Source organism: Cyprinus carpio, chromosome A20, assembly GCF_018340385.1.
Source record: "Cyprinus carpio isolate SPL01 chromosome A20, ASM1834038v1, whole genome shotgun sequence".
Classification (NCBI taxonomy): Eukaryota; Metazoa; Chordata; class Actinopteri; order Cypriniformes; family Cyprinidae; genus Cyprinus; species Cyprinus carpio.
Genome location: NC_056591.1, coordinates 9,560,788 through 9,584,900, shown reverse-complemented (window position 1 = coordinate 9,584,900; position 24,113 = coordinate 9,560,788). Strand labels below are relative to the sequence as shown.

Sequence of the window (24,113 nt, the reverse complement as noted above, 5' to 3'; positions counted from 1 at the left end):
CCCAAAGAGGACACAACTAGAAATCAGTGTTTAAGTTATATTTGCAACACTGTTACAGAACAGTTCAACCCAAATATTCAGATGTGTGCAGCGCATTTTACGAAGGACGAGGACTGTTTCTTGGGAGTCTGGTGCTTCCGGCTCACAGACTATAAGTACATATGTAAACAATTTGCCACTGATGATTCAAACCTGAAATTTGAGCAGTGTAGAGCAGTGCTAGTTGTTTGTCGTTTCTCCGATCACAAATGCAGACATAGTTTTATGTTTACGCAATGCGATACGCAACGTGTAAAAAGACAGTACAAGTCATTATAATCAGTAATTAAGTCCCCACTGGATGCAACAAATGCCTCATTTGTAATGGGTTTTATTGGTTTCGTCTCATTGTGCCAGGACACACAGCATCACAGTATGGTAAGGGGCGTAACATTTCCGTCACACGCTTGAGGCATTCGGCCAATCACAACGCACTGGATAGCTGGCCAATCAGAGCACACCTCGCTTTGTAAAAATTGACGCGTTTCAGAAGGCGGGGCATAGAGGAGAAACAATAATGTACAGTATGTGGTAAATAATGTGTTTCTTGAACCTTAAACCAAATAAACACATTGCATTACACCAAATAGACAAAAAATAATGTTCTTTTTTAGCAATGTCATATGACCCCTTTAAAGTTAAATTACATAAGCAGGTCATAATTATTTCGGTGACCATTTTAACACCAGTGCTGATTTTTATTTATTTATTTATTTATTTATTTATTTATTTTTTCCACAGTGCAATGAAATCAACAAAAAACACATTGAAAATTCACTATTCAAACAAAATTTTGCTATAGGCTTGTATCCATTTTGTAATAGAAAAATATGTCTGTTAGATTTAATGCAAGTTTCACATAAAGTAACAAGCACAAAAACAGTATATGGTATTTCTAAAAGTGTCATCTGCTCATTTAACTGTAAAATTCCTAATAGTTTGTTCCAGCAGTACCATAATCATTCTTTCATTAATTCACTCTTAAATTGTGTAAATATGTAAGAAATCAGATTCTGTATAACCTGGTAGATACGTTTTATTAATCATCAGACTTACTTTCAACTTCACCTCCCATTAATTGTGCTTTTGTGTATCTGATTGGCAGGAAAACCATTGCAGGAGGATTAAGATCTTGGGAGACTGTTATTACTGTGTGTCTGGCCTGACCCAGCCCAAAGCGGACCACGCTCACTGCTGTGTGGAGATGGGTCTGGACATGATCGACACCATCACGTGAGTGTTTGTGGCCAAATCTCATTTTGTTTTGACAGCAGTCACTGAGTCGGCCAGCCAGCAGCATCAGCAGCTACGATCAGACTGCTTGAAAGATATATAGTGATTTTATTTGTGTGGGAATGTGTGTGTGTGTGTGTGTGTGTGTGTGTGTGTGTGTGTGTGTGTAAGAGAAACCTGCTCCACTATATTCATTTCTCTGCTCTGAATTCTAAGGCGGCTTTCACTGCTGCAGTCTCTTATCACCTCACACAGGTGCTAGGATATGCACACACACACACACACACACACACACACACACACACACACACACACAAACACACACACACACAAACACACACACACTGTCTCACATTAGTGTAGATCTCCTGCTTTGTGCTGGTAGCAAACAGAGAAGAAATTCCTCCTGCCAAAGCTCTCTCTCTCTTCAATCATCAGATCCACATTATAGTGAGGGATGAGGAAAGAATAAGGAGCTTTTGAAAAAGAAACAAAAAAAAAAACATGACATGAATATATAGCATTCAGGGTTCTCACACGTTTCAACAATGATTTTTTTTTTTTCTAGGACCTTTCTTGTTGTTTGTTATGGTGATTATGCCACTTGCTGATTTAAAATCAATTTAAGATCTATTTGTTGTAGAACTTATTGTTTATGATTCCTCCATGCATACGTTTAATTTTTTAACATTTGTTTTGACCTCTTAATTTTTTAACTTAATCTTCTGGTGACACGACAATTTTCTCTCCAATCATTTTTTTTTATCACCAAGATATTATGCAATGGCGTTATTCATTAGTCAAGAATAAATAATAATTAATTTGACTGATAGATATATTTATTTTATTTTCATTTTAACTAAAGTTTTTGTATTTTGTGTGTTTCAATTTTAATATCTATATAATTTATTTATATATATATATATATATATATATATATATATATATATATATATATATATATATATATATATATTTTTTTTTTTTTTACTTAATATATATAGTTATTGTTTAGGTATTTTAGTACACCAAACTAAATAGAAAATGCTGAAATAAATATAATATTTTAAAATTATTTTATCTCAGTTAATGTTTTATTTTAAGTAGTGAGAATGTTTTTCATAGTTTTATTTTTATTTTTAGTTATTATAACCCTCTTCCAAACAATTGATGGATGAAACCAAGTCCCAATACATTTTTAACTTTTTGATAATCCATTTCACTCAGTTACAAATTAATAAAAAGTAAACGAACAAAAAAAATTTAAAAAAGAGAGCCGTTTGTTCACAATTTGGACATCACTATAATTTAAAAAAGCAAATTTTATTTTTAAATAATATTTAGACAATAAGATATTTTACAGCAGATTATAACTAAATTCTAACTAAATGACATTTCAATTTCAATGACATTTCCAGTTCCTTTGCTTGGAATTACAATTTCCTGTACATTTTTATTTATTTAAATTTTGCGCTTGAATCTGTATCCAAAAACTTTAGCTTTTTTTATGATGCTTCATCCACACCTGTAAGTGTCAGTATAAAGACCACTCATTTATCGAAAATGCAACGTTTACCTTTTTTATGAATATATGTATATAATCAGGTCTGTTGCAGAAGCTACTGAGGTGGACCTGAACATGCGTGTGGGTTTGCACACGGGCCGTGTGCTGTGCGGGGTTCTTGGGCTCCGCAAGTGGCAGTATGACGTCTGGTCCAATGACGTGACACTGGCCAACATGATGGAGGCAGGAGGACTGCCTGGGTCAGTCACACACCACATTTAACAACATATTCAGACATTTATGCCAGCCGTCATGCAACCTTCATATAGCGAGGACTATATGAGTAGAAAGGTGAGCGTGTGATCATTTGCCCCTCCCACAACAGGAAGGTTCATATCACCAGAGCAACGCTGGAATGTCTGAATGGAGATTATGAGGTAGAGCCGGGATTGGGCCACGAGAGACACTCTTTTCTCAGCAAACACGCCATCGAGACGTTCTTCATCGTGCCCTCACACAGACGCAAGGTACAAACACATCATCATCACGTCTAAGACAAATGAAACCACACTAATAAAGCACATATGAAACAGGAACTGGGACATTTAAATAGTAACAGACTATATTTACATTACAGCCATGAACCATTTCCTTCTTGTTCTTGTTGTTATTTTTATTGCTCTAATAGTACTAGGGAGGTATTATGTTCTCAGCATATAACTGAACAAACATTTTTATTGAACGTTGAACCTTACTATTCATCGAAGAATCATGAAAAATGTATCATGGTTTTCACAAAAATAATAAGCAGCACAACTGTATTTAACATAGATAATAATAATAATGTTTCTTGAGCAGCAAATCAGCATATTAGAATGATTTCTGAAGGATCATGTGACACTGAAGACTGGAGTAATGATGCTGAAAATTAATTGTTGCATCACAGAATAAATTACATTTTAAAAGTATTAAAACAGAAAACAAAAAAAAATGATATTTTAAATTGTAATAATTTTTTCACAATTTTGCAGTTTTGCTGCATTTTTAAATCAAATAAATGCAGCCTTGGTAAGTATAAGAGACTTCTCACAAAAACATCGAAAAATCTTACCGACCTCAAACGTTTAAATGGTAGTTTATACACAATTCTCTCTAAGATGTTTGTTTCTGTTAAAGGTTTGAGTTTCTCAGCTGTATCTTCCCGATCTGACAGATGAGTACAGTGCAATAAAATGATCCACACATGCATTATCAAAAGCTTTACAAACATCCTAGTCCATCTGGAGTTCTTTACAAATTGATTAGAGGCGTCTTCTTCATATTCAGACTACAGTCACCACACCCATTCAATTCACACACAACAGTTAATCTTTTCTCTTTCCTCATTTCACATTTCTTCCCACCCCCTCTCTTTCTAACTCTCTGCAGATTTTTCCTGGGCTGATCCTATCAGACATAAAGCCAGCGAAAAGGATGAAGTTTAAGACAGTCTGTTACCTGCTGGTGCAACTCATGCACTGCAGAAAGATGTTCAAGGCTGAGATCCCTTTCTCCAACGTCATGACCTGTGAGGATGATGACAAGGTGTGTGATTATTGCATATGTCCATCTTTATGTTATACATTGCGAAGGAACAAGGAGGACCAGGGGTGGCACGCCACTTTTTCACATCAACTAAACATAGTCGACTGATATTAAATAGTTGTATAGTAAGTTTTACAGTTAGTTTAAATAGTTCCAGTAGTCTGGAATACACTACGCAACTTTTGTCCAAATTTTTACCTTGGGCGTGTCGACACCAGTTGTCAAAAGTCAAAGCCTGTCTGCAAATTTTGGGCAGTCAAGTATTGACAGATTTCACAGAAATCATGTAGCGTATGATAGTCACAGACTCTGTCAGAGGATATTAAACATTTTTGATATTTTGAGCCAATTTTAGAAAACGTTGTTTTCATTTCTCATGTGTCACCTAGCAACAAGGCGCATGTTTCTGTGTGAGTTTGTTCAGTTCAGAACTACAGAAATGTATGATGCCTAGTGTTTTAAAAGCTTTTAGAAGTTTTGATTTTAAAAGTCATGTAATGTATTCCAGCCTTGCAGTTTTAACATCTAATATTATTTCAAATTTAGTTAACTATTTAAAAAATGTCTGAACCGAGCATCTACCCACTGACCCACAAAATCCCTGCATCGACACCAGCAAAATGAATGAAAATGATGTGAAAATAACTTGTAAGGAGATTGGCTGAACTACTAATGAATATTAAGTAATGTTTGTTTACATTTAAGTATAGGCTATATTTAAACCCAGCATTGAAAGAAAACCTCACTGACATGAGATTTTAAAAATCATTGGGTTTTATTTTAAGTCCAAACAGAAACAGATTTGGACTTAAAACCTGGCCACAAAAAAACAAAAACAAAAAAACAAACAAACAAAAAAAACGAAAATCTTGTTATAGTTTTAGATATTTGTGTTTATGTTTTTATGTTGTAATTTAAATTTAATATTTATTTCTGATCAAGTGAAATTCTGGTCTGATGACCTGCAATGGTGTAGTCAAGTGTATCTGCACAAGAACCACATTTACAAAGGTTTGATTCACTAATATCGATAACCTAATTAATATTCATGAGGAATGACATCACTGTGTCATGATGCCACAACTAGTCGTCATTCTGCAAAAAGTTCCATTGCTGCTGATATATGGTGATTGCAGTTTTTTTCACAATTCTCCAATACTTGTTAATCCAAGATCCCAAAATCATCCACACCCACACAAATCACATCCACTGTTTTAATCCAGTCCATTTTCTAACGCCACTCCTTCAGATGAGTGGATGACTGCACACAGATCCAATCCCATCATGTCTGACTCTCTCTCTGTGTTTTGACTTGTATCGGTGCATAATTTAACATCTTATCACCATTGCATTTGTGCGAAAATATGCTGAAATGTGTTGAACACCCATCTGTTTTGTACTGTTGATGTGTGTGTAGACGAGCTTAAAAGTACACGTGAGTGAGTGTGCTGTTCTTTCTTCTTTACCTAATCGTAATGGGATAGTTCACCAAAGAATGAATGTTTTGTCACCATTTATTCACCCTCATGTCATTCCAAACCTATATGTACACATATAAAGACATTTTGAAATGTTAAAGCTGTCAGCCTCAAAACAAAAAGCACCATAAAAGTGCTCCATGTGACTCCTGCACTATATTTTACTGTATATCTTCTGAAGTCATATCATAGCTTTTCATAAGGAACAGACCAACAATTGTGAAAGTGTTTAATGACAATCTTTGTCTCAGCTGAACTGAAATTTATTTGTGTATAAACTTGAATTTTCAAATTTGGAATCTGCTGTACTGGAATTGGAAATTTTCCCTGGGTTTCCAGAGACGAGCGCTACGAACAGCTTCCGAGAAGCTGAGGAATCGGACGTCATTTTCGGCGGGCATGGTGCAGAACTCTCCTGGGACCAGAGTGAACCGTTACATCGGCCGTCTGATAGAAGCACGACAGACGGAGTCTGAGACAGCAGATCTCAACTACATTACCCTCACATACAGGAGCAGAGAGAGGGAGCAGAGAGTGAGTACACACAGATGCATGATGGGTAAACAAGCAGGACTAGTTGTCACAGAGAGGGTTTGAACATCTTAAAATAGAATGATTTCTTAGATTCTGACTCTAAACAAAAATACTATATCATCATTTTTGTGCTGTAGCTGCTGTAAATGAGTAATCACAATAAAACCACAAAGACATAAATCTGGCCCCCAGATTAGTAGTTACATGTGTTTTAAATGTTATAAATCTATCAAAATTATTTTTAATTACAATGTTTGTTGGCCAAAACAATGGTTTGATATTTTTAAAGGAAATGTACATTTTACATTTTTGATTGTGCCAAAAAAGTTTTGTTTTTCAAGTGTTTTACTGTTTAAATAAAGCAGAAAAGTCAAAAATACAGTGTTAATGGCAAGTTGAATTGTGTCATATAGTGTGACAACATGGCCTGCTATTGGCCAACTGTATCAAAATGAACTGTATCAAAAGCTAAGACTTTAAGGTAAACTGCCACTGAAAATTTTGTAGTCTGTAGATTTTTATTATTATTATTATTTATTTATTTATTTATTTATTTTTTATGTGTTTGAACAAAGTCTCTTATGCTAACCAAGCCTGCATTTATATGTAAATATATTTAAAATATACACTTACTGTTTCAGTCAAACGCTTGGAATAATTATGATTTTTTTGTTTGTTTTATTATTATGGATGTTGATTGAAGTTTGTGCTGCTTCATATTTTTGTGGAAACCGTGATACATTTTTTAACATTCTTCACTGAATGAACAGGATTTATTTGAATTAGAAATCTTTTGTAACACTGTAAATGTCTTTACTATCACTTTGATCTACTTAAAACTCCTTTCTGAATAAAAGTATTAATTTTGTAAAAAAATAAAATAAAATAAATCATACTGACCTCAGACTTTGGTTTGAAAAAATGGTGGTGTATGGCTATGCAGAAACACACTTGAAGAAAATAAACTTACCCTATTATTCACCAAAGTGAAAAGTGTGACAATGTGCCCCGGTGTCCCTAATACAGCAGTAACTGATACAGGGAATTGGCAGTAATGATGTGAGAGAGACGGAATGAAGAATTTCCTCAAGACACACACGCCGCATCCCCCACATTGTTCTGTTGTGATTCGTGACTCCCTTTCTCCTCTCACTTTCAACATCCTCTCTCTCTGTCATCTCTCTCGCTCTCTCCTTTCTCACTAGCTCTCTCCATCTCTCTGTTCTCTGTTTCTTTGCCCATATTCAGTCCTCTCCGATCCCTCCCATCTTCAATTCATGTAAGACGTCCGCCCACCCTAACAGAATGGGGGCAACAGTAATGATTTGGGAAAATCTGTCAAGACTCACGACATATTCGCTCTCTCTCTCTCACACACAGACACACACACACACACACACTTGTGTATGTCGGAGCACAGTGGCTTTCCTTGCTCTCTCTGGGAGTATAATGACATTTCATCTGGCTCTCATGACGAGGGGGATGCTGGTTTTATACTATAATGAAGCTTACGCAGAAAGCAGTGTGTTGCATTGATCTCCTGCAGGCTGCACTGGAATGACACAAAAAAACATGTTACTTGTGACACTTACAAGAGATTCAAAAGAGCATATGTTTACATGAATACACACAGGTGTTTCTTCAACTTTGGGCACTTTTATGTATTGACTTTTATCAGAATTTAACTTTTTAAATGTTTTAATAAATTATATATTTTTTTTTGGTCATTTCTTGGAAACATTTTACCATGTTTCATGGTTCCTCTTTTTAAAATGCCTGTAGATTTAATAGTTTTTCTCATGTCCCAGACTTTCAGTATTAAAATGTAAATATCTTTTAAAAATAATATTACATTTAAAAAATTCTGATAATATAACTCAGAGTGCAATTAATATATATTTAACAACTTTATTTATTTTTACTTAAACTCTCCCTCAAGTGTGGCATCATTTTTTATCACAGCCATTTTTATAGTGTTTTTATTTTCAATCAAGCTGTTATTTTGTCAAATTTTGTGAAAAGATGTATTTAATTGTGTGGAAATTTTATTTAATTGTGTGTGTTTAGGATGCATAAAATGCTAGTTGTAAAATTATCAATAGCAAGACAAAAGTCTCAACCTTTTATAAAAAAAAAAAAAAAAAAAGAAATAGAAAAACATTTCCATCATTGTCATTTCATCACAAAATAAATGGTGATTTTAAATATGGCGGAAATGACATTCGTGCATGACGGTGCAGGAAAAACATGTTTTAGGATGCCTATACAGTAGCCAAAGAAACACCTTTACTTACATACTGTAGAAAAACTGAGTGCTACAACCTATCAAATTGTCTCTGTCTCTCTCTGTCACACAGTATCAGCAAGTGTATGACGATGCCTTCATCAGTGCGGTGGTTATCTCGCTGGTCCTCACTTCATTTTTTGCAGTGGTCTATTTTCTCATCTTTCCTCAGTATGTAAATCACAAACACAATACCTGACATATCAACATAACACACCTTTTTTTTCTTGTTTTGCCAGCCACACTAAATTGATCATTTTCCATGCTCAGGTCACTGCATCACACAACACACGTTTATAGCATATTCCCTCTTTCTCTTTCTCTCTCTCTTTCTCTTGCTGTAGAGGTCTTCTGGTTGTGATTCTGCTGGTTCTCTGTTTGTGTTTCCACATGGCAAGTGTGATGTACCTTCACATCACTCATGTGCAGGTAACACACACACACACACACACACACACACACACACACACACACACACACACACACAACTTCCATGTTTTTCTGTGGACTCTCCATAGATGTAATGATTTTTATACTGTACAAATTTATTTTTCTATCCCCTTACCCCAAATTTTGGATGAAAACTGGGAGGCTTGTGACTGTCATATTGACTGCCAAGTAAATTACACTGTCAAGGTCCAGAAAAGTATGAAAAGCATCGTCAGAATAGTCCTTGTGTCGTGGCTGACACAATCAATTTCGTATATTTATTTTTGTAGTATTTGGTGAATTTAGTGCGTTTAAGTGGTGTTTTGGTTTAAAGACAAAAAATACAAGCGCACATGAAATTCTGTCAGTACATGAGTTTTGTGCATCTGATACATACGGCATTCCAAATGGCATAAATGAAAGCATATCTAAAGTTAAACTGTAAAATAACGGCAGGTGGGAGCACACTGTCAAGCAATGCGCACGTGTCTTACAGCACATATCCTGTGCAATGAAGCCTGCCGCAATTGTCTCTAGTCTAGTGCACACACATGTCATAAGCAGGAAAGAACCAAGTTCAGAATCAATTCTGAAATGTTCAAAATCAATTCAGAATCATTGAAGAGAGAATCGTGATGCATCAGAGAATCAATATTTTCTCCCACCCTTACTAGGAACCATCCACAACACCCTAGCAACACTGGAGCAACACATAGCATCACCCATACTGCTTTTCCACTGGGGCTGGTGCTGGAACCGGAGCCCAATTGGAAACCGGGCAGCGTTTTTCCACTCAAAAAAATCCTGGGCCGGGTCCCAGATCCTGGTTCTGAACCGGCCCCAATACCTTGCTTGTCTCAAACAAGAGAATCTATGATGTCAGTTAGCAGAGCTTCCACTACAGACCGCAGTTTGAAAGGAGCCATTAGGCTTGTTCGTAATGCATCGGCACTGCACAGAGTGATCGGCATATGAAATCAAAGTAACGCAAAAGCAATTGGAGAGCATACAACTCTTTATGCTTTTGAATTGCTCTCGCGGTACTTTGATGCCATACACCGATCTGTTTGCTCAAACAATCTCACACAAGCTTATATTTAAAAGCTGTCAGAGTTCAGATAAATTAACAACATTAACAACAACAATTAAATATGTCAGTTCAGCAGTTGTCAGCAAAAGAGATCTCTTCTTCCACAAGCGATTCCGGTCACAGATTGGTGACATAGAGGGTTCTGCTCCCTGCCAGTGGAAACATGAGCCGGTTCTGAACGAGTGAGCCGGTTCACCGGTTCCAGCTCTGGCACCAGCCCCAGTGGAAAAGCAGTACCAGAACACTCTAGAAACCATCCAAAACACTGAAACTTCTATGAACAGAACCATCCAGAACACCTTAGCAACCTAGTAACCACCTATAACTCCCTAGTGCCATCTAGCAACCACCCAGAACGCCCTGCCATCACCTAACAACTCAGCAGCAACATAACAATACTTTAGCAACCTCCCACCCAAATATCACCTAACAACCATCCAGAACAAGCTACAAATAACCTAGCAACTAGCAGCTAAGTAGCAACAACTCAGAACACCACAGTGGCACCTAGTTTCCACCCAGAGAGACCTGCCATCACCTAACAACTTCTCAGTGCACCAGGAAGGAGGAAAATAGCAACACTCCAGCAACCACCCAGAACACCTTAGCTCCACCTAGCAACAATCCAGAACAACAATGTAGAAACTTTGCAGTAAACAGAGCATCAACCTAGAGCAGTGGTTCACAACCACATTCCTGGAGGCCCCCCAACACTACAGCTTTTCCATGTCTCCTCAATCAAAAACACCTGATTTAGATCATCAGCTCATTAGTAGAGACTCCAAGACCTGAAATGGGCGTGTCAGACAAAGGAGAGATGCAAAATGTGCAGTGTTGGGGGGCCTCCAGGAACGAGGTTGGGAACCACTGACCTAGAGCACCCTAGCACCACCTACAAACCATACTAGCAACACCTTAGAAACCTCCTAGACTGGCCTGCCATCTCTTGCAGAAACAGCTAAACAGAACATCTAAGCAACCACATGACAACACCAAGCAACCATCCATAACCTTCTGGCACCAACTAGCAACCACCCAGAATGGTGGCAGGCATCAAGCAACCACCCAGAATGGTGGCAGGCATCACCTAACAATCACCCAAGATAGCCATAACAGACAATACATAGCAATGTATTAACAAAACATAGAAAGAAATTTAACATAAAAGCAAAGTAGCTACAATTCAGAACACTGTAGCACCACCTAACAGCCACATAGCAACACCTTATTTTTTTTTTTTTTTTCAGGAAACAAACTGTAGGTTTTGTGCTGATTGCACCTTAATAACCACCTAGAGAAAGATAGCACCACCTAAAAACCATCCAGAACACTGTAGGGTTTGTGGTTCTGTGCGGGTTTCTGGTGCTGCTGATGTACTCCGTGACCCAGGGGTGTGTGGTGAGTGTGTGTGTACAGTAGAAGAGAGTGACAATTGTATGACTGAGGGTGTTGCTTAAAGAATATACACTGATAAAAAATATATATAATACCTTTATTTAACTTCTGAATATGTGTTTATTTATTAGTTTCTTTCTGATGTTCTTGTCTTGAATGTGTATGTGTTGCTGTACCTACACAGGTGGAATGTGTACCGTGGTCACTGGAGGGGAATTCCAATGTCTCCATGGTGACGGTTGTCACAGTCAACAGGACAGGTGTGGGCTCCGGGGTGTGCAAATACACTCCGTATGTATTTTTATCATGTGTGATGGCATCGCTATCTGTGGCTCTGTACCTCCGTGTGTCATCACTACCCAAGATCCTCCTGCTTCTCCTTCTCAACATCCTCCACACTGTCGTCATGGAGACCAGCGGCTATCGGAAGGCCATAGGGTCAGTCAAGCAAAACACAAAAGTTATAGGAGTGCTTATAGTTCATGTTTGTTTGATTATCTCTGTGGTGTTTGTGAGTTGATGAAAAGATATTAAAAATAATGTAATCATAAATAAAAATGTACCTGCATGTAATGACATCATTAACCAACAACAGAAAACTGTGAACATGCAAATGTGTAATTAAATTATTGAAATATTAATTTAAAATCTTGAAGTAATTTTTTTAGGATCAAAAGGCTGAATCCCTTTCTTATCTGATTATATGATGGATGTTGTGTGTGTGTGTGTGTGTGTGTGTGTGTATAGAGTTGGATTCTTTCACACACATGGCTATGACCCGGTTCTGGCAATGCTGCTGTTTTCTGGAGCTCTAGTGCTTCACTGTAGACAGCTGGACCTCAAACTCAGACTGGACTACCTCTGGGCCACCCAGGTGAGTGCACTGTGTTTCTTTGTGTGTACAGTATGTGTATGTGTATGTGTGTGTGTGTGTGTGTGTGTGTGTGTGTGTGTGTGTGTGTGTGTGTGTGTGTGTGTGTGTGTGTGTGTGTGTGTGTGTGTGTGGCTTCAGAATGCATCGTATATGAACGGGCTCGCACAGAATCTATGTGAGCAAAACTTGACTTGGATTTCATACAGTTCTGTGCATCCTTTTGCTCCTTGTGAGCTTAAGTATTTCCGCTCTGTGTAACATATTCCATAGTTCATTTGACATTTGTAAAAAATACAGTAGTAACAGTGCTGTGAAATAATATTAATTTTAAATGTTTTTTTTTTTTTTCTATTTGAATATATTTTAAAATGTCCTACAGAAATCATTCTAATATGCTGATTTGGTGTTCAAGCAACATTTCTTATTATTATCAATGTTAAAAACAATTGTGCTGCTTAATATTTTTGTGTGAAACTATGCCATAATTTTTTCAAGATTCTTAAGAAGTTAAAAAGAAAAGCATTTATCAGAAATATAAATCTTTTGTAACATACTATGAATGTCTTTACTGTCACTGAATGAATCCTTGCTGAATAAAATATTCATTTCTTTTATAAAAAGTCCCCAAACTTTTGAAGAGTAGTGTATATTTTCTACAGAAAACAGTAAACACTAAATAGTAAACATCATCAGCACTGTGATAGCAAGATAATTCCACAGCAGCAGTGCCCTCTAGTGGATATTTTGTTTTCAGAATATAATTTTATATAAACAAAATATTTTGATTACTAAACTCAGTCTAAAATCTCCAGTAACTGTAGTATGAGTATGCAGTTAATTGTTAATATGTCAATTTGTGTGTTTTGTTCACAGGCTGAGGAGGAGAGAGATGACATGGAGAGAGTGAAGCTGGACAATAAAAGGATTCTGTTCAACCTTCTGCCTGCACATGTAGCTCAACACTTTCTGCTGTCCAACCCGCGAAACATGGTCAGATTTCATTTACAGATCACAGAGAATAACCCTAAAGACAACATGAGATACCAATTAACTTACAATAATGTGACAGATTTCTAAGCAAATAACAAATACACACTTTCTTCAGAAAGATGTGAATAGATAAGCACAATATGACCATATACTGTACATTTATAAAGAAAGTAAACCAGCTCAGTTTTAAATTCATTCTGTCTAATAATGTACAGTACATCTCAGTTGTTGTAGTTCCCAAAGTTACCACTTTATGGCAATGTTGTTATGATCCAGCTGCCAATTAGGTGAGAGGTCAGCTAAGATGTTCTGATGATAGCATGTGTTTTGATCATGCAAAAGAGATAACATTGTGATTGTGTGTAGTGTAAATGCTCAGCCGCTTCATCTGGCTTTGTGATCTCACTGCCGGGCTTCATTGTGAACAGTGTTAATTTCTTGGCCAAATAATTTTCGTCATAATTTTCGTCTAATAAGTTTTTTTTTTATCTGTGGTATGTGTGCGATAATTGTTTTTTTCTCTTTTTAAAATGACAAAAACTACTACGTAAATCTATTGACATTTTCATCAACTAATAAAAACGAGACGAAAATGTTAGGGAGGGATGATTTGGGAAGAGATTCGTCAGAACATATCTGCTGCGTGGTTCGGAGATTAGATGCATACATATGAACCGACAGGACATAAGGGAACATACACGTGCTGCACATCACATAAAACTTTCAAAAATGTCAATAGCCTATTTGGGAGTAAGAGAAGAGCAGACATATGGATAAATCTGACGACACAAGAGAAAGCTTAATTCAGTCTCAACACTGAAACGTAAACTATAACTAAAAACAATCCAGATGACTAAAATATGACTAAAACTAAATGGCATTTTAGTCAAAAGACTATGACTATGACTGACTTTGGTGCAATGTTTCCTGTTTACAGCCATAAGACACCAAATTGTTGCTATGGTTATGTCAAAATCATAATTTTGGGAGTGACTCCTATACTCCATACATATACTGTAGAATGATAATTAAATGGAGTCACTTCTGTATTTGAATGCGGTTGTCACTCCCAAAACTTTGTACGGTACTTGGCCTATATGTCTACATAGTAAATCAAATCCTTTTATTTCAGAAGAGCAAGAAAAGCTCTATTTTATATAAACTACTGCGATGCAGTTGTATCATGGATTTTAGATGGACAGGACAATCTAATGTACTCTACCTTTTAATATCGCTAGCAGGATTAGCTTTGACCAAAGTCAACTTGTCCAGTTCATGCATGTTGTGTGTTGTGAATAACTACCGTATAGGTTTACCTTCTCTAACTGTTGTTATTTTCCAGCTCAGCCTTGATCAGTGATATCGTCCTCTGAGGGTCTCATGGCTCTTTCCTTTCTGCTCTTTCACTGTTTCAGGACCTGTATTATCAGTCTTACTCTCAGGTGGGTGTCCTGTTCGCCTCCATCCCCAACTTTAATGACTTCTACATTGAGCTGGATGGAAACAACATGGGTGTGGAATGCCTCCGGCTGCTAAATGAAATCATCGCCGACTTTGATGCGGTGAGAATTTATTGTCTCCCAGCCCGAGATATGTATGTTTTGGCTCAGTGTCTGAGTTACCTTAATCCCACTCTAGGCTTAAGTTATTACTCTCTCACACCATCTCTCTTTCTCTTTCTCTGTCCTTAGCTGATGGATAAGGAATGCTACAGAGACATTGAGAAGATCAAAACGATTGGCAGTACTTACATGGCTGCGGTTGGACTCGTCCCCACTGCGGGATCCAAGGTACACAGAGTGTGATTTGGAGAAGTCATTTTCTCAACAGAATTTTTGCCTTATTTTCCAGTAAAATGATCTAAATGACTTTAAAAAAAAGATTATTTGAGTAGCAAAAAGGCTTGATTTTAGAGAATGCACTTTTCTAATCTTATCTTTTGGGGTCGATAAGATCTGTCATTTTTATTTAAATCTTTTGTGTCTACAGGGCTGGATTTATTTGATCAAAAATACAGTAAAAAAAAACTAATATTGTGAAATATTAATGATATTTAAAATAACTGTTTTTGATTTTGATATATTTTAAAATTTTATTTATGTGATGTCAAAGATTAATTTTCAGCATCATTACTCCAGTCTTCAGTGTCACAAGATCTTTCAAAAATCATTCTAATGTGCTGAAAGTTAAAAGAACAGCTTTATTTTTTCATTTATTTATTTATTTATTTTTTATAGATATTTTATAACATTATAAATTACTTTACCTTAGCTTTTGACCAATTTAATGCATCCTTGCTGGAAAGAAGAAAAAACAACAACTTTTGAATGGTAGTGTGTCTTGAGTTAGGTTTAAAATTTTAATTAAATTTAAGTATAAATTTAACAAGATTTAGTGAGGTTTACATTTAAAAAGATATCATTTTATTTTATCTAAAGTTACACAATTCTGTGTCTCGAGTACATTTATCTTAAAGGTGGTCAGATATTTTTAAAGTAAACAATTAAAATTAGTCAAATTACTCCTTGTGTGTGTTTGTGTGTGTATTATTGTGCTTGTAAGGTCTTGAAAAGTGAGAGCATTAAAGGGATACTCCACCCCAAAAATGAAAATTTTGTCATTAATCACTTACCCCCATGTCATTCCAAACCCGTAAAAAGTTCGTTCATCTTCAGAACACAATTTAAGATATTTTGGATGAAAACCGGGAGGGTTGTGACTGTCCCATAGACTGCCAAGTAAATTACACTGTCAAGGTCCAGGAAAGTATGAAAAGCATCATAGCTCATGTTCTCCAAAATGGCGCTATGCTGATGTGGAGTGACACAGAGGAGACAAATTGTTGATTGTTGAATTGTTGAAGTCGATATTTTTGTTTTATTCATGTACGAGAAGTATTGTCGTCGCTTCATAACGTTACGGTTGAATCACTGATGGCAGATGGAGTATTCTGATGATGCTTTTCATACTTTCCTGGACCTTGACAGTGTAATTTACTTGGCAGTCTATGGGACAGTCACAAGCCTCCCGGTTTTCATCCAAAATATCTTAAATTGTGTTCCAAAGACGAATGAAGCTTTTACGGGTTTGGTGAACGACATGGGGGTAAGTGATTAATGACAAAATTTTCATTTTGGGGTGGAGTATCCCTTTAAGAGAGAACTCGTGTGTGTGTGTGTGTGTGTGTGTGTGTGTGTGTAGAACTCTGTGTGTGTGTGTGTGTGTGTGTGTTTTCAAGCTAATCTCAGTTTGGGTGTATTTGCATTTGGCCTTGAAAAACATGTCATGGCACCACTCAAACCTGCCACTGCTTTCGAAACAAACTAATATCAAATGCGAACACACGTGTGTGTTTGTTTTTCTGTCATAGTGGAGACTTTCCATTGACTTCAGTTATTTTTATAACAAGCTAATGATATTTTTTCCTAACCCTAACATAAACACAGCCCACGGCTTAATTAAAGGGATAGTTTACATGAAAATTCTGTCATCATTTACTCACCCTCATGTTGTTCCCAATCTGTGTGCGTTTCTTTGCTCTGCAGAACACAGAAGAAGATATTTTGAAGAATGTTGGGAAACAAACGGTTGACTTCCATTGTATGGAATAAAAAAATAAAATAAACTCATAGAGGTTTGGAACAACATGAGAATAAATAAATGAGGATAGGATTTTTAGGTGAACGATCCCTTTAAACCTCAGATTGCTGATGTAATGTTTCATTGCACTTAGGTGATATGACATTATGTTCTGTCATCATTTATTTACCCTCATGTCACTCTAAACCTGTAGGATTCCTAAATTGAACACAAAAGATGTTCAGAATGTCCCAGCTTGCCTTTTCCATATACCAAAAGCAAGTGACCCTGAAAATTACTCTGTTTATTATCGTCATTTCACAACAGAAGGTGGTAGTATATGAATGAAGTCTTTCTGTTTTCTCTCTGTTCTCCCTGAATAGGTAAAGAAGTCCATTTCTGTGCACCTGTGCACAGTGGCTGATTTCGCCATTGAGATGTTTGACGTACTGGATGCGATCAACTACCAGTCCTACAATGACTTTGTGCTTCGAGTTGGTGAGTGACCTTGTTAGAGCGAGGTGTCAGCCATATGTGTGCTTCTGTATAAGTTGAGGAAATACGTCAGTGAGTGTGGACATTGTGCCGGACATCCCGCATCCAGTAGGATGTCCTGAGCGTAACTTTGTAGGGAACAGATTACATACACACATTTATACACACATCCATAAACAAGCTACACTACATGCACACTTCTTTACATAATGCAAAACCTTTCTGTCATGAATTTAAACACCTCTCTATTAAAGCATTAGTGGTACGCTGCTGTTAATATAATATCCATCCCTTCAGCTCTGATAGCCTCTAGTTGCTGATTAGATTTATTTATTTATTTATTTTGGGTTGCAAACTGAAGGTTAAGCACAGGGAGCTGCTCAGAAAAACACACCTGCAACAGAACATTTTTAATGACAAGGGAAGACAGAACTGGCACAATCCTGTAAAACTGGCCCAAATGAGCAATCTGTAATTACATTTTTAAGCTGCTTGACAAGTCACATTTGCAAAATATAAAATTGCAGTTATGAGAAGGAATTTTACAATATACTAATGACAAAATGTAATAGCTTTCTCCACCTCTGAAACACATTTTTTCCAATGCCACGCTGCCTGTTTTTATTTAATTAAATCCTTATTTTATTATTATTATTTTTTTAATTTAGCAAGGATGCTTTTTATTAATCAAAAAGTGAGAGTAAAGACATTTATAATGCTACAAAAAGATTTCTATTTCAAATAATTACTTCTATACTTCTATAACTTTCTATTCATCTATTTAAAAAAGTATCACGGATTCCACAGAAATATTAAGCAGTTTTCAAAAAATATTAAAATGTTTTCAACTTGAACAGCAAATCAGCATATTAGAATGATTTCTGAAGAATCATGAGAAAATGCTGAAAATTCAGCTTTACTGTTACAGGAACAAATTACATTTTAAAATGTATTAAAATACATAACATATTTTTAAATTGTAATATCATTTCACAATATGACTGTTTTTATGGTATTTCTTTTGTAGTTTGGGTGTGTGTGTGTGTGTTATGGTATTTCTATATATATATATATATATATATATATATATATATATATATATATATATATATATATATATATATATATATATATATATTTTTTGCATGTAGAAATTATTTTTGATACTCCAGACCAAGAAAAATAATCCAATATTTCACTATATTACTGTTTTCACTGTATTTTTGATCAAATAAATGTAGCCTTGGTGAGCATAAAAGACTTTAAGTACATTAAAAATGTCTTACCAACCCCAAATTTCTTAACAGAATCTATTTTGCATGGAAAAATAACAGATAAAGGGACGTTAAATCTGATTACTTAATCTTTTTTGTTGATTCCTTGTTCAGGAATCAATGTGGGTCCAGTGGTTGCCGGGGTAATTGGGGCTCGCAGGCCTCAGTATGACATCTGGGGAAACACAGTCAATGTCGCCAGCAGAATGGACAGCACTGGCATTCAGGGAAAAATACAGGTAAAACAAACACACCATCATTTTAATAAACCAGCATGCCACTCCAAACAAATCTGACATTTTTTGCCTTATCATCCCAGGTTACCGAGGACGTCTTCCGCCTACTCTCTGGTTATTATCACTTCCAGTGTCGTGGCCAGGTCAGCGTGAAGGGCAAAGGTCAAATGCTCACCTACTTTCTGGAGGGCCGAACCGCACAAGCTGGGCAGCACATGCAACCCAAGAGCTCAGAGCGTGGTTCGAGCCCCTGCATTCGGACCAAACTGGGATCAGCGCCTGCTGTCAGCAGCTACGGGGTGAAAAGTCACACCGCAGGGCACGTTAGCACCCCAAACAACAGCATTATGTACCTGCCCTCTGTTTCCGTCAACATGGAGATGGAGGTGTGATCGCCAAGAAGACTGGTTCTATGGTGATCAATCAATGCATTAGTACATCAGTTGCAGGGAGGGAAACCAAGCACAAGGTAGGAAGTAAGATGAAAAACTAGGAGAGACGAGACAGTCTTTGCACTGAGGAGAGAAACATTCAAACGTGCCAAACCGAGAAAGGCCCTCCCCCCTTCACGCAAGTACATAATAAACATGTATGTCTTTCCGTATGCACGTATGCGTGTATTTTAATGAGTCTTCCCCAACCAACAGGATATCAGGGTCTCCTAAACGGGAGCATGCGATCTACTGCAAAAGGCAGCTTCACACCAGCCGAGGAGACACATACCCAGCGTGTGTGTGAGAGTGTGCGTCTGTGTGCATGTGTTATCTTGCATCTGAAAATGTCAAGAGATGCCACAGCGATTAATATTTGAAACATGTGAGTGGTGAGGACCAAACATTTTGTTTATAACAGCGCTGTATTTTGTACGAGACTGAGTCAGGGCAGTTTCTGAGATGACGGAACACGTGTTGGGTTTTTCCCACAAAGACAAAGGAAAAGATGGTTCCTCATATTGAGATTTGCTTTGAATAAATTGTTTACATGAAGAACACGTCACAGGTTTACAGACCTGATAGCAAAGTTATTCCCAGCTCTTCAGTTTTCAGGCACTCGTCTGTGGTTGCAGAGAGAGAGAGAGGCAGAAATTCTAAACAACCGCAGTGAATCAGACACTGCAATGATTTACTAGTGAATGCTAACACTATCCTGTTTTGTAATCATTTACAGAAAGTCGGTTCGAGTCTGTGACGTGGGTAAATGTTTAACTTTGCGTGGGTTGAATCAGCACAGTTTTCCTGTATGTGATGTTTGTACGCACTTGGTGCTTTGACAAAACATCTGTATGCACTTGCTGCTGCCCTTTGCCCTCTGGGAAATCCTTTCCAGTAATAACATAAAAAAACGATCCCATTGCGTTTAATAAGCACCAATGACATGAAATATCGATACAATCGAGAAGCCAGCACAATCAAGGCTGTCACTGATAATACTATTCACAAAATGCAACCAAATTGGCTTCCAGTATGTTATCAAATTGCTTCACTTACATTTATTCCACATATATTTTGTCTGTGGTTTTTCTAAGTGGCATTTCGCTTTCGCTTTCAGATTTTCCTATCAACAGTAGCATCTCTCACTGTGCTTGTGGAATGATCATTACCATGCGGTTGAACATGCATGATATTTTAGTGCTGGATGCGTCATGTGCTCTCTAGATCTTAGGTTAAACATCTGTTTCAGAGCATGCAAACATCTCAAACCTGCTCTCGGTTTGAAAACCCTCACAAGCCTCATTTCAGATTTCAGATTGATCTTTTAAATTTTCTTTATGTGCTATTACTGTATTTTTGATAGATTTCCCATGATGCCTAGGCAATGAAGTTTTGCTTCAAGCATGCCGTTCTGCATGTCCCTCTCAGCATGCTGTAATTCTGTCACGTCACTCTATTTGATAACTGATTTGTGTCTCTAATGCATGCCTACTGCAAAAAGAAAACCAAGGGTGAAAAGTGTCGAAGATATGTTGCAAGACATGCTTTATTAGCACAGCATTAGCCCAGAATAAAGGCCTTGATGAACCGAAACATCAGCTTTTTTTTTTTTTTAAATCCTATGTCATATCTGCTTACCTAGTCCATGCGTGGTGCTGTGGGGAAAGCTTTCTGGGAGTTTTGTAGCATTGGCGCCTTGTCAAGCTCTTGAAGTGACTGCCTTTTTATTCAGGGTCTGTTAGAGAAAGTGTATCTCTTTGAATATGTGCCAACACATACGGTTACCAACATATCAAATTGTGTTCTTTTATAGTGCAACTCTGCAACATTGTGTGCATTCGGTTCCGTTTCGAACTTTACTCTCATATGGACTGATTGAACCACGTGGGGCTCAATACGGACTCACAAATGGGCTATTCCTTTTTATTTTTCGACGTTTAATTCATGTTAAGCTACGTATTCAGGAATGCTCTCTCTCTGATTATATAGATTTTTTGGCTTCATTTACCATATACAGAATTTCACATATTTATTAACATAAAGTAAGGAGCTGTTCATTCGAGTTTCATATATGTAGATTTTTGGTTTTTTTTATTTAATGAATATGAATGCCAAAATGCTTATTGTATCACTGAATATTTCAGATTCTATGATCCAAGAAATGTAGCCAAACAGCTAAATGGTTCTATTTGATATGGCTTAATATGATCTATTTTGACTACAGTGGCCTAACTTACTGCTGTTATGAACATTAATGATATATTAACTAATAATGCATAAAGTGTGCACAATAAAATCATAGAATAGATTTTCATGTCGATTAGATATTTTCATATTTGATACGGGTCAAAATTATTGTACGTATTAAATATATTGTAGAGTAAACAAAAAGAGTATTTTATTGATGATTTGTAATATTTGTGCTCTTTTTGGAGTTGCAATGTATTTATTGCGATGGTTCTATGTGAATGTAAATTTCATATTGAGATCTTTTATACTTGTGTTTGCACTGTTGGGGAATAAAATAACAATAAGAGACGGCGTGGGGCTTCTGCGTGCTGTTTGCAATAGTTGTGCTGTCGTGGCCATGGCCTTGACATTGAATGAGACGTCAATCTATGGACTGATTGTGAGAGTGAATGACCTGGGAGTTATGACATTGTATAACTGGAGAAAAACAACTGGGGCAAACCAGGAAGATTAAAATCTTTTTAATTTTCTTTTCTTTTTCTTCTCTTCTCTTCTCTTTTCTTTCTTTTTTATTGAAAACCACAAAATGTCCCTTGTCCTACAAAAGTCCATCTTTTCTTTTTAATTTAACATTTCATTTTATTTTATTGAGACTGATGGAAAACCAGTTTCCTATCTGACAAAAGTCCATGTTTTCCTGCCTGGGTATTTGCATTAGATTAATGTGTGAAATAAACAGCAGTGCTTCAGAACATCGAGGCTTTAGGAACTGCCGTAGATCCGGCCTATTGTCCCACTTCTCTTTTCTGCATATTTCCACGGCTTTCCGACCGGGATCTGCGTTTTTTCATATACAGGATGTGCCAGTTCCTAAGCATTTTAGGGAACAGGGGAAAACAAAGAAGTCTTGTCAGGCTGGCATGTGCAAGTAGCAAATAGACAGGATGTGACACATTTGCTGGACACAACTTGCAAATGTAATTAATGAGAGAGAAACTTACATATACACAATCACATCAGGGTGTCAGGATGGATGGACCTTTCAGCATGACCCACGCTCGTAACTTTAGTTACTGGTTATTATATCCTGCTAAGGTCAAACCTCACTCTTAACTTTACAATGGTGTCAACTTGACATTACCCTGCATCTTGTAGTATAAACCATACTTCCCTACCCAACAACAGAGGAAAAAAATTAAATAGACGTCATATGACTGCAAAATGAACTTCACCTTAAAATGAAATTTGTGTAATTATTAACTCAACCTCTTGTTGTTATAAACCTGCACTTTCTGTGGAATACAAAAGAAGTTGCACCAAACCCAATGCAGTTTTGACATGCTATATTTGAATGAGCGTGAATTAAATATGAAAGTTACAGCTGAAAGATTTCCAGCAAGACATTACTTTTTGGTTTGTTTGTCACTTAAAGCTTAATGTGGATTGAGAAGACTTGTTCAGTTGTGTGTAAATGAAACATTCATTCATTATCTACCACCCTCGTATCCCTCTAAATTTGTATGACTTGTTCAGTCAAACAAAATGTCTAAGATGCTCTTTTTCATACAATAAAACTGCATGATGCTCATGGCTGTTAAGTTTAAAATTTAGCTTGATGTAAAAGTTTGGGGCTGGTAAGATTTTTAAATGTTTTTGAAAGAAATCTATTATGCTAACCACGCAAGGCTGCATTTATTTGATTTAAAAAAAGGTAAAACAAATATTGTAACAATCTAAAATAAGTGTTTTGTTTATTAAAATATTTTATGGTGCTTTAATACATTAATACATATTAAAATGTAATTGAATCATTTGATGGCTGGATTTTAAGCAGCCATTACACCAGTCTTCAGTGTCACTTAAAAACAGTTTAACAGGCTTAATATTTATGTGGAAACTGTAATACATTTTTTTCAGGCTTCTCTGATGAATAGGAAAACAAATTGTAACATTTGTAACATTATAAAGGTCTTTACTGTCACTTTTGATAAATTTATTGCATCCTTGATTGGTAAGGTTTTTACTTTCTTTTTTTATAAATTTATTGCATCCTTACTGAAAAACATAACATTTTCTTGAATTGTATCAAATTATTATTATTATTATTGCATTAATACATGCACCATAAAATATTTAATACATGTTTAATTAAAATATTTTATGGTGCTTTAATACATTAATAAATATTAAAATGTAATTGAATCATTTGATGGCTGGATTTTAAGCAGCCATTACACCAGTCTTATATATATATATATATATATATATATATATATATATATATATATATATATATATATATATATTATATATATATAATATATATATATCTATATATATATATATATATATTAAAATATTTTATGGTGCTTTAATACATGTTTATTAAAATATTTTATGGTGCATTAATACATGCACCATAAACATTAATACATGTTTATTAAAATATTTTATGGTGCTTTAATACATTAATA

General features: G+C 36.1%; 1 protein-coding gene and 1 long non-coding RNA gene across 3 annotated transcripts in view; one reads left to right on the top strand and one right to left on the bottom strand.

Annotated features, from left to right (window-relative positions):
• Nucleotides 1-20,007, top strand: part of LOC109094490 (adenylate cyclase type 1-like) — a 32,660-nt gene extending 12,653 nt beyond the window's left edge. Inside the window, exons 5-20 of the mRNA XM_042777562.1 lie at nucleotides 1,145-1,272; nucleotides 2,878-3,036; nucleotides 3,162-3,303; nucleotides 4,205-4,360; nucleotides 6,178-6,372; nucleotides 8,730-8,827; nucleotides 9,001-9,085; nucleotides 11,502-11,573; nucleotides 11,755-12,008; nucleotides 12,318-12,444; nucleotides 13,318-13,434; nucleotides 14,850-14,996; nucleotides 15,126-15,224; nucleotides 17,397-17,511; nucleotides 18,897-19,021; nucleotides 19,102-20,007. Of these exons, the coding sequence (XP_042633496.1) occupies nucleotides 1,145-1,272; nucleotides 2,878-3,036; nucleotides 3,162-3,303; nucleotides 4,205-4,360; nucleotides 6,178-6,372; nucleotides 8,730-8,827; nucleotides 9,001-9,085; nucleotides 11,502-11,573; nucleotides 11,755-12,008; nucleotides 12,318-12,444; nucleotides 13,318-13,434; nucleotides 14,850-14,996; nucleotides 15,126-15,224; nucleotides 17,397-17,511; nucleotides 18,897-19,021; nucleotides 19,102-19,410 (2,328 nt within the window). The 3' untranslated portion in view covers nucleotides 19,411-20,007. The remainder of the gene's footprint in view (nucleotides 1-1,144; nucleotides 1,273-2,877; nucleotides 3,037-3,161; nucleotides 3,304-4,204; nucleotides 4,361-6,177; nucleotides 6,373-8,729; nucleotides 8,828-9,000; nucleotides 9,086-11,501; nucleotides 11,574-11,754; nucleotides 12,009-12,317; nucleotides 12,445-13,317; nucleotides 13,435-14,849; nucleotides 14,997-15,125; nucleotides 15,225-17,396; nucleotides 17,512-18,896; nucleotides 19,022-19,101) is intronic.
• Nucleotides 20,008-21,068: 1,061 nt separating this feature from the next.
• LOC109094642 overlaps nucleotides 21,069-24,113 on the bottom strand; it is a 15,022-nt gene continuing 11,977 nt past the window's right edge. Inside the window, exon 4 of one of the 2 annotated variants that reach the window (XR_006162746.1) lies at nucleotides 21,069-21,184. This is a non-coding gene — a long non-coding RNA (uncharacterized LOC109094642). Of the gene's footprint in view, nucleotides 21,185-21,762; nucleotides 22,510-24,113 lie in introns of those variants that run through there. The other variant, XR_002018613.2, reaches the window with a different exon arrangement.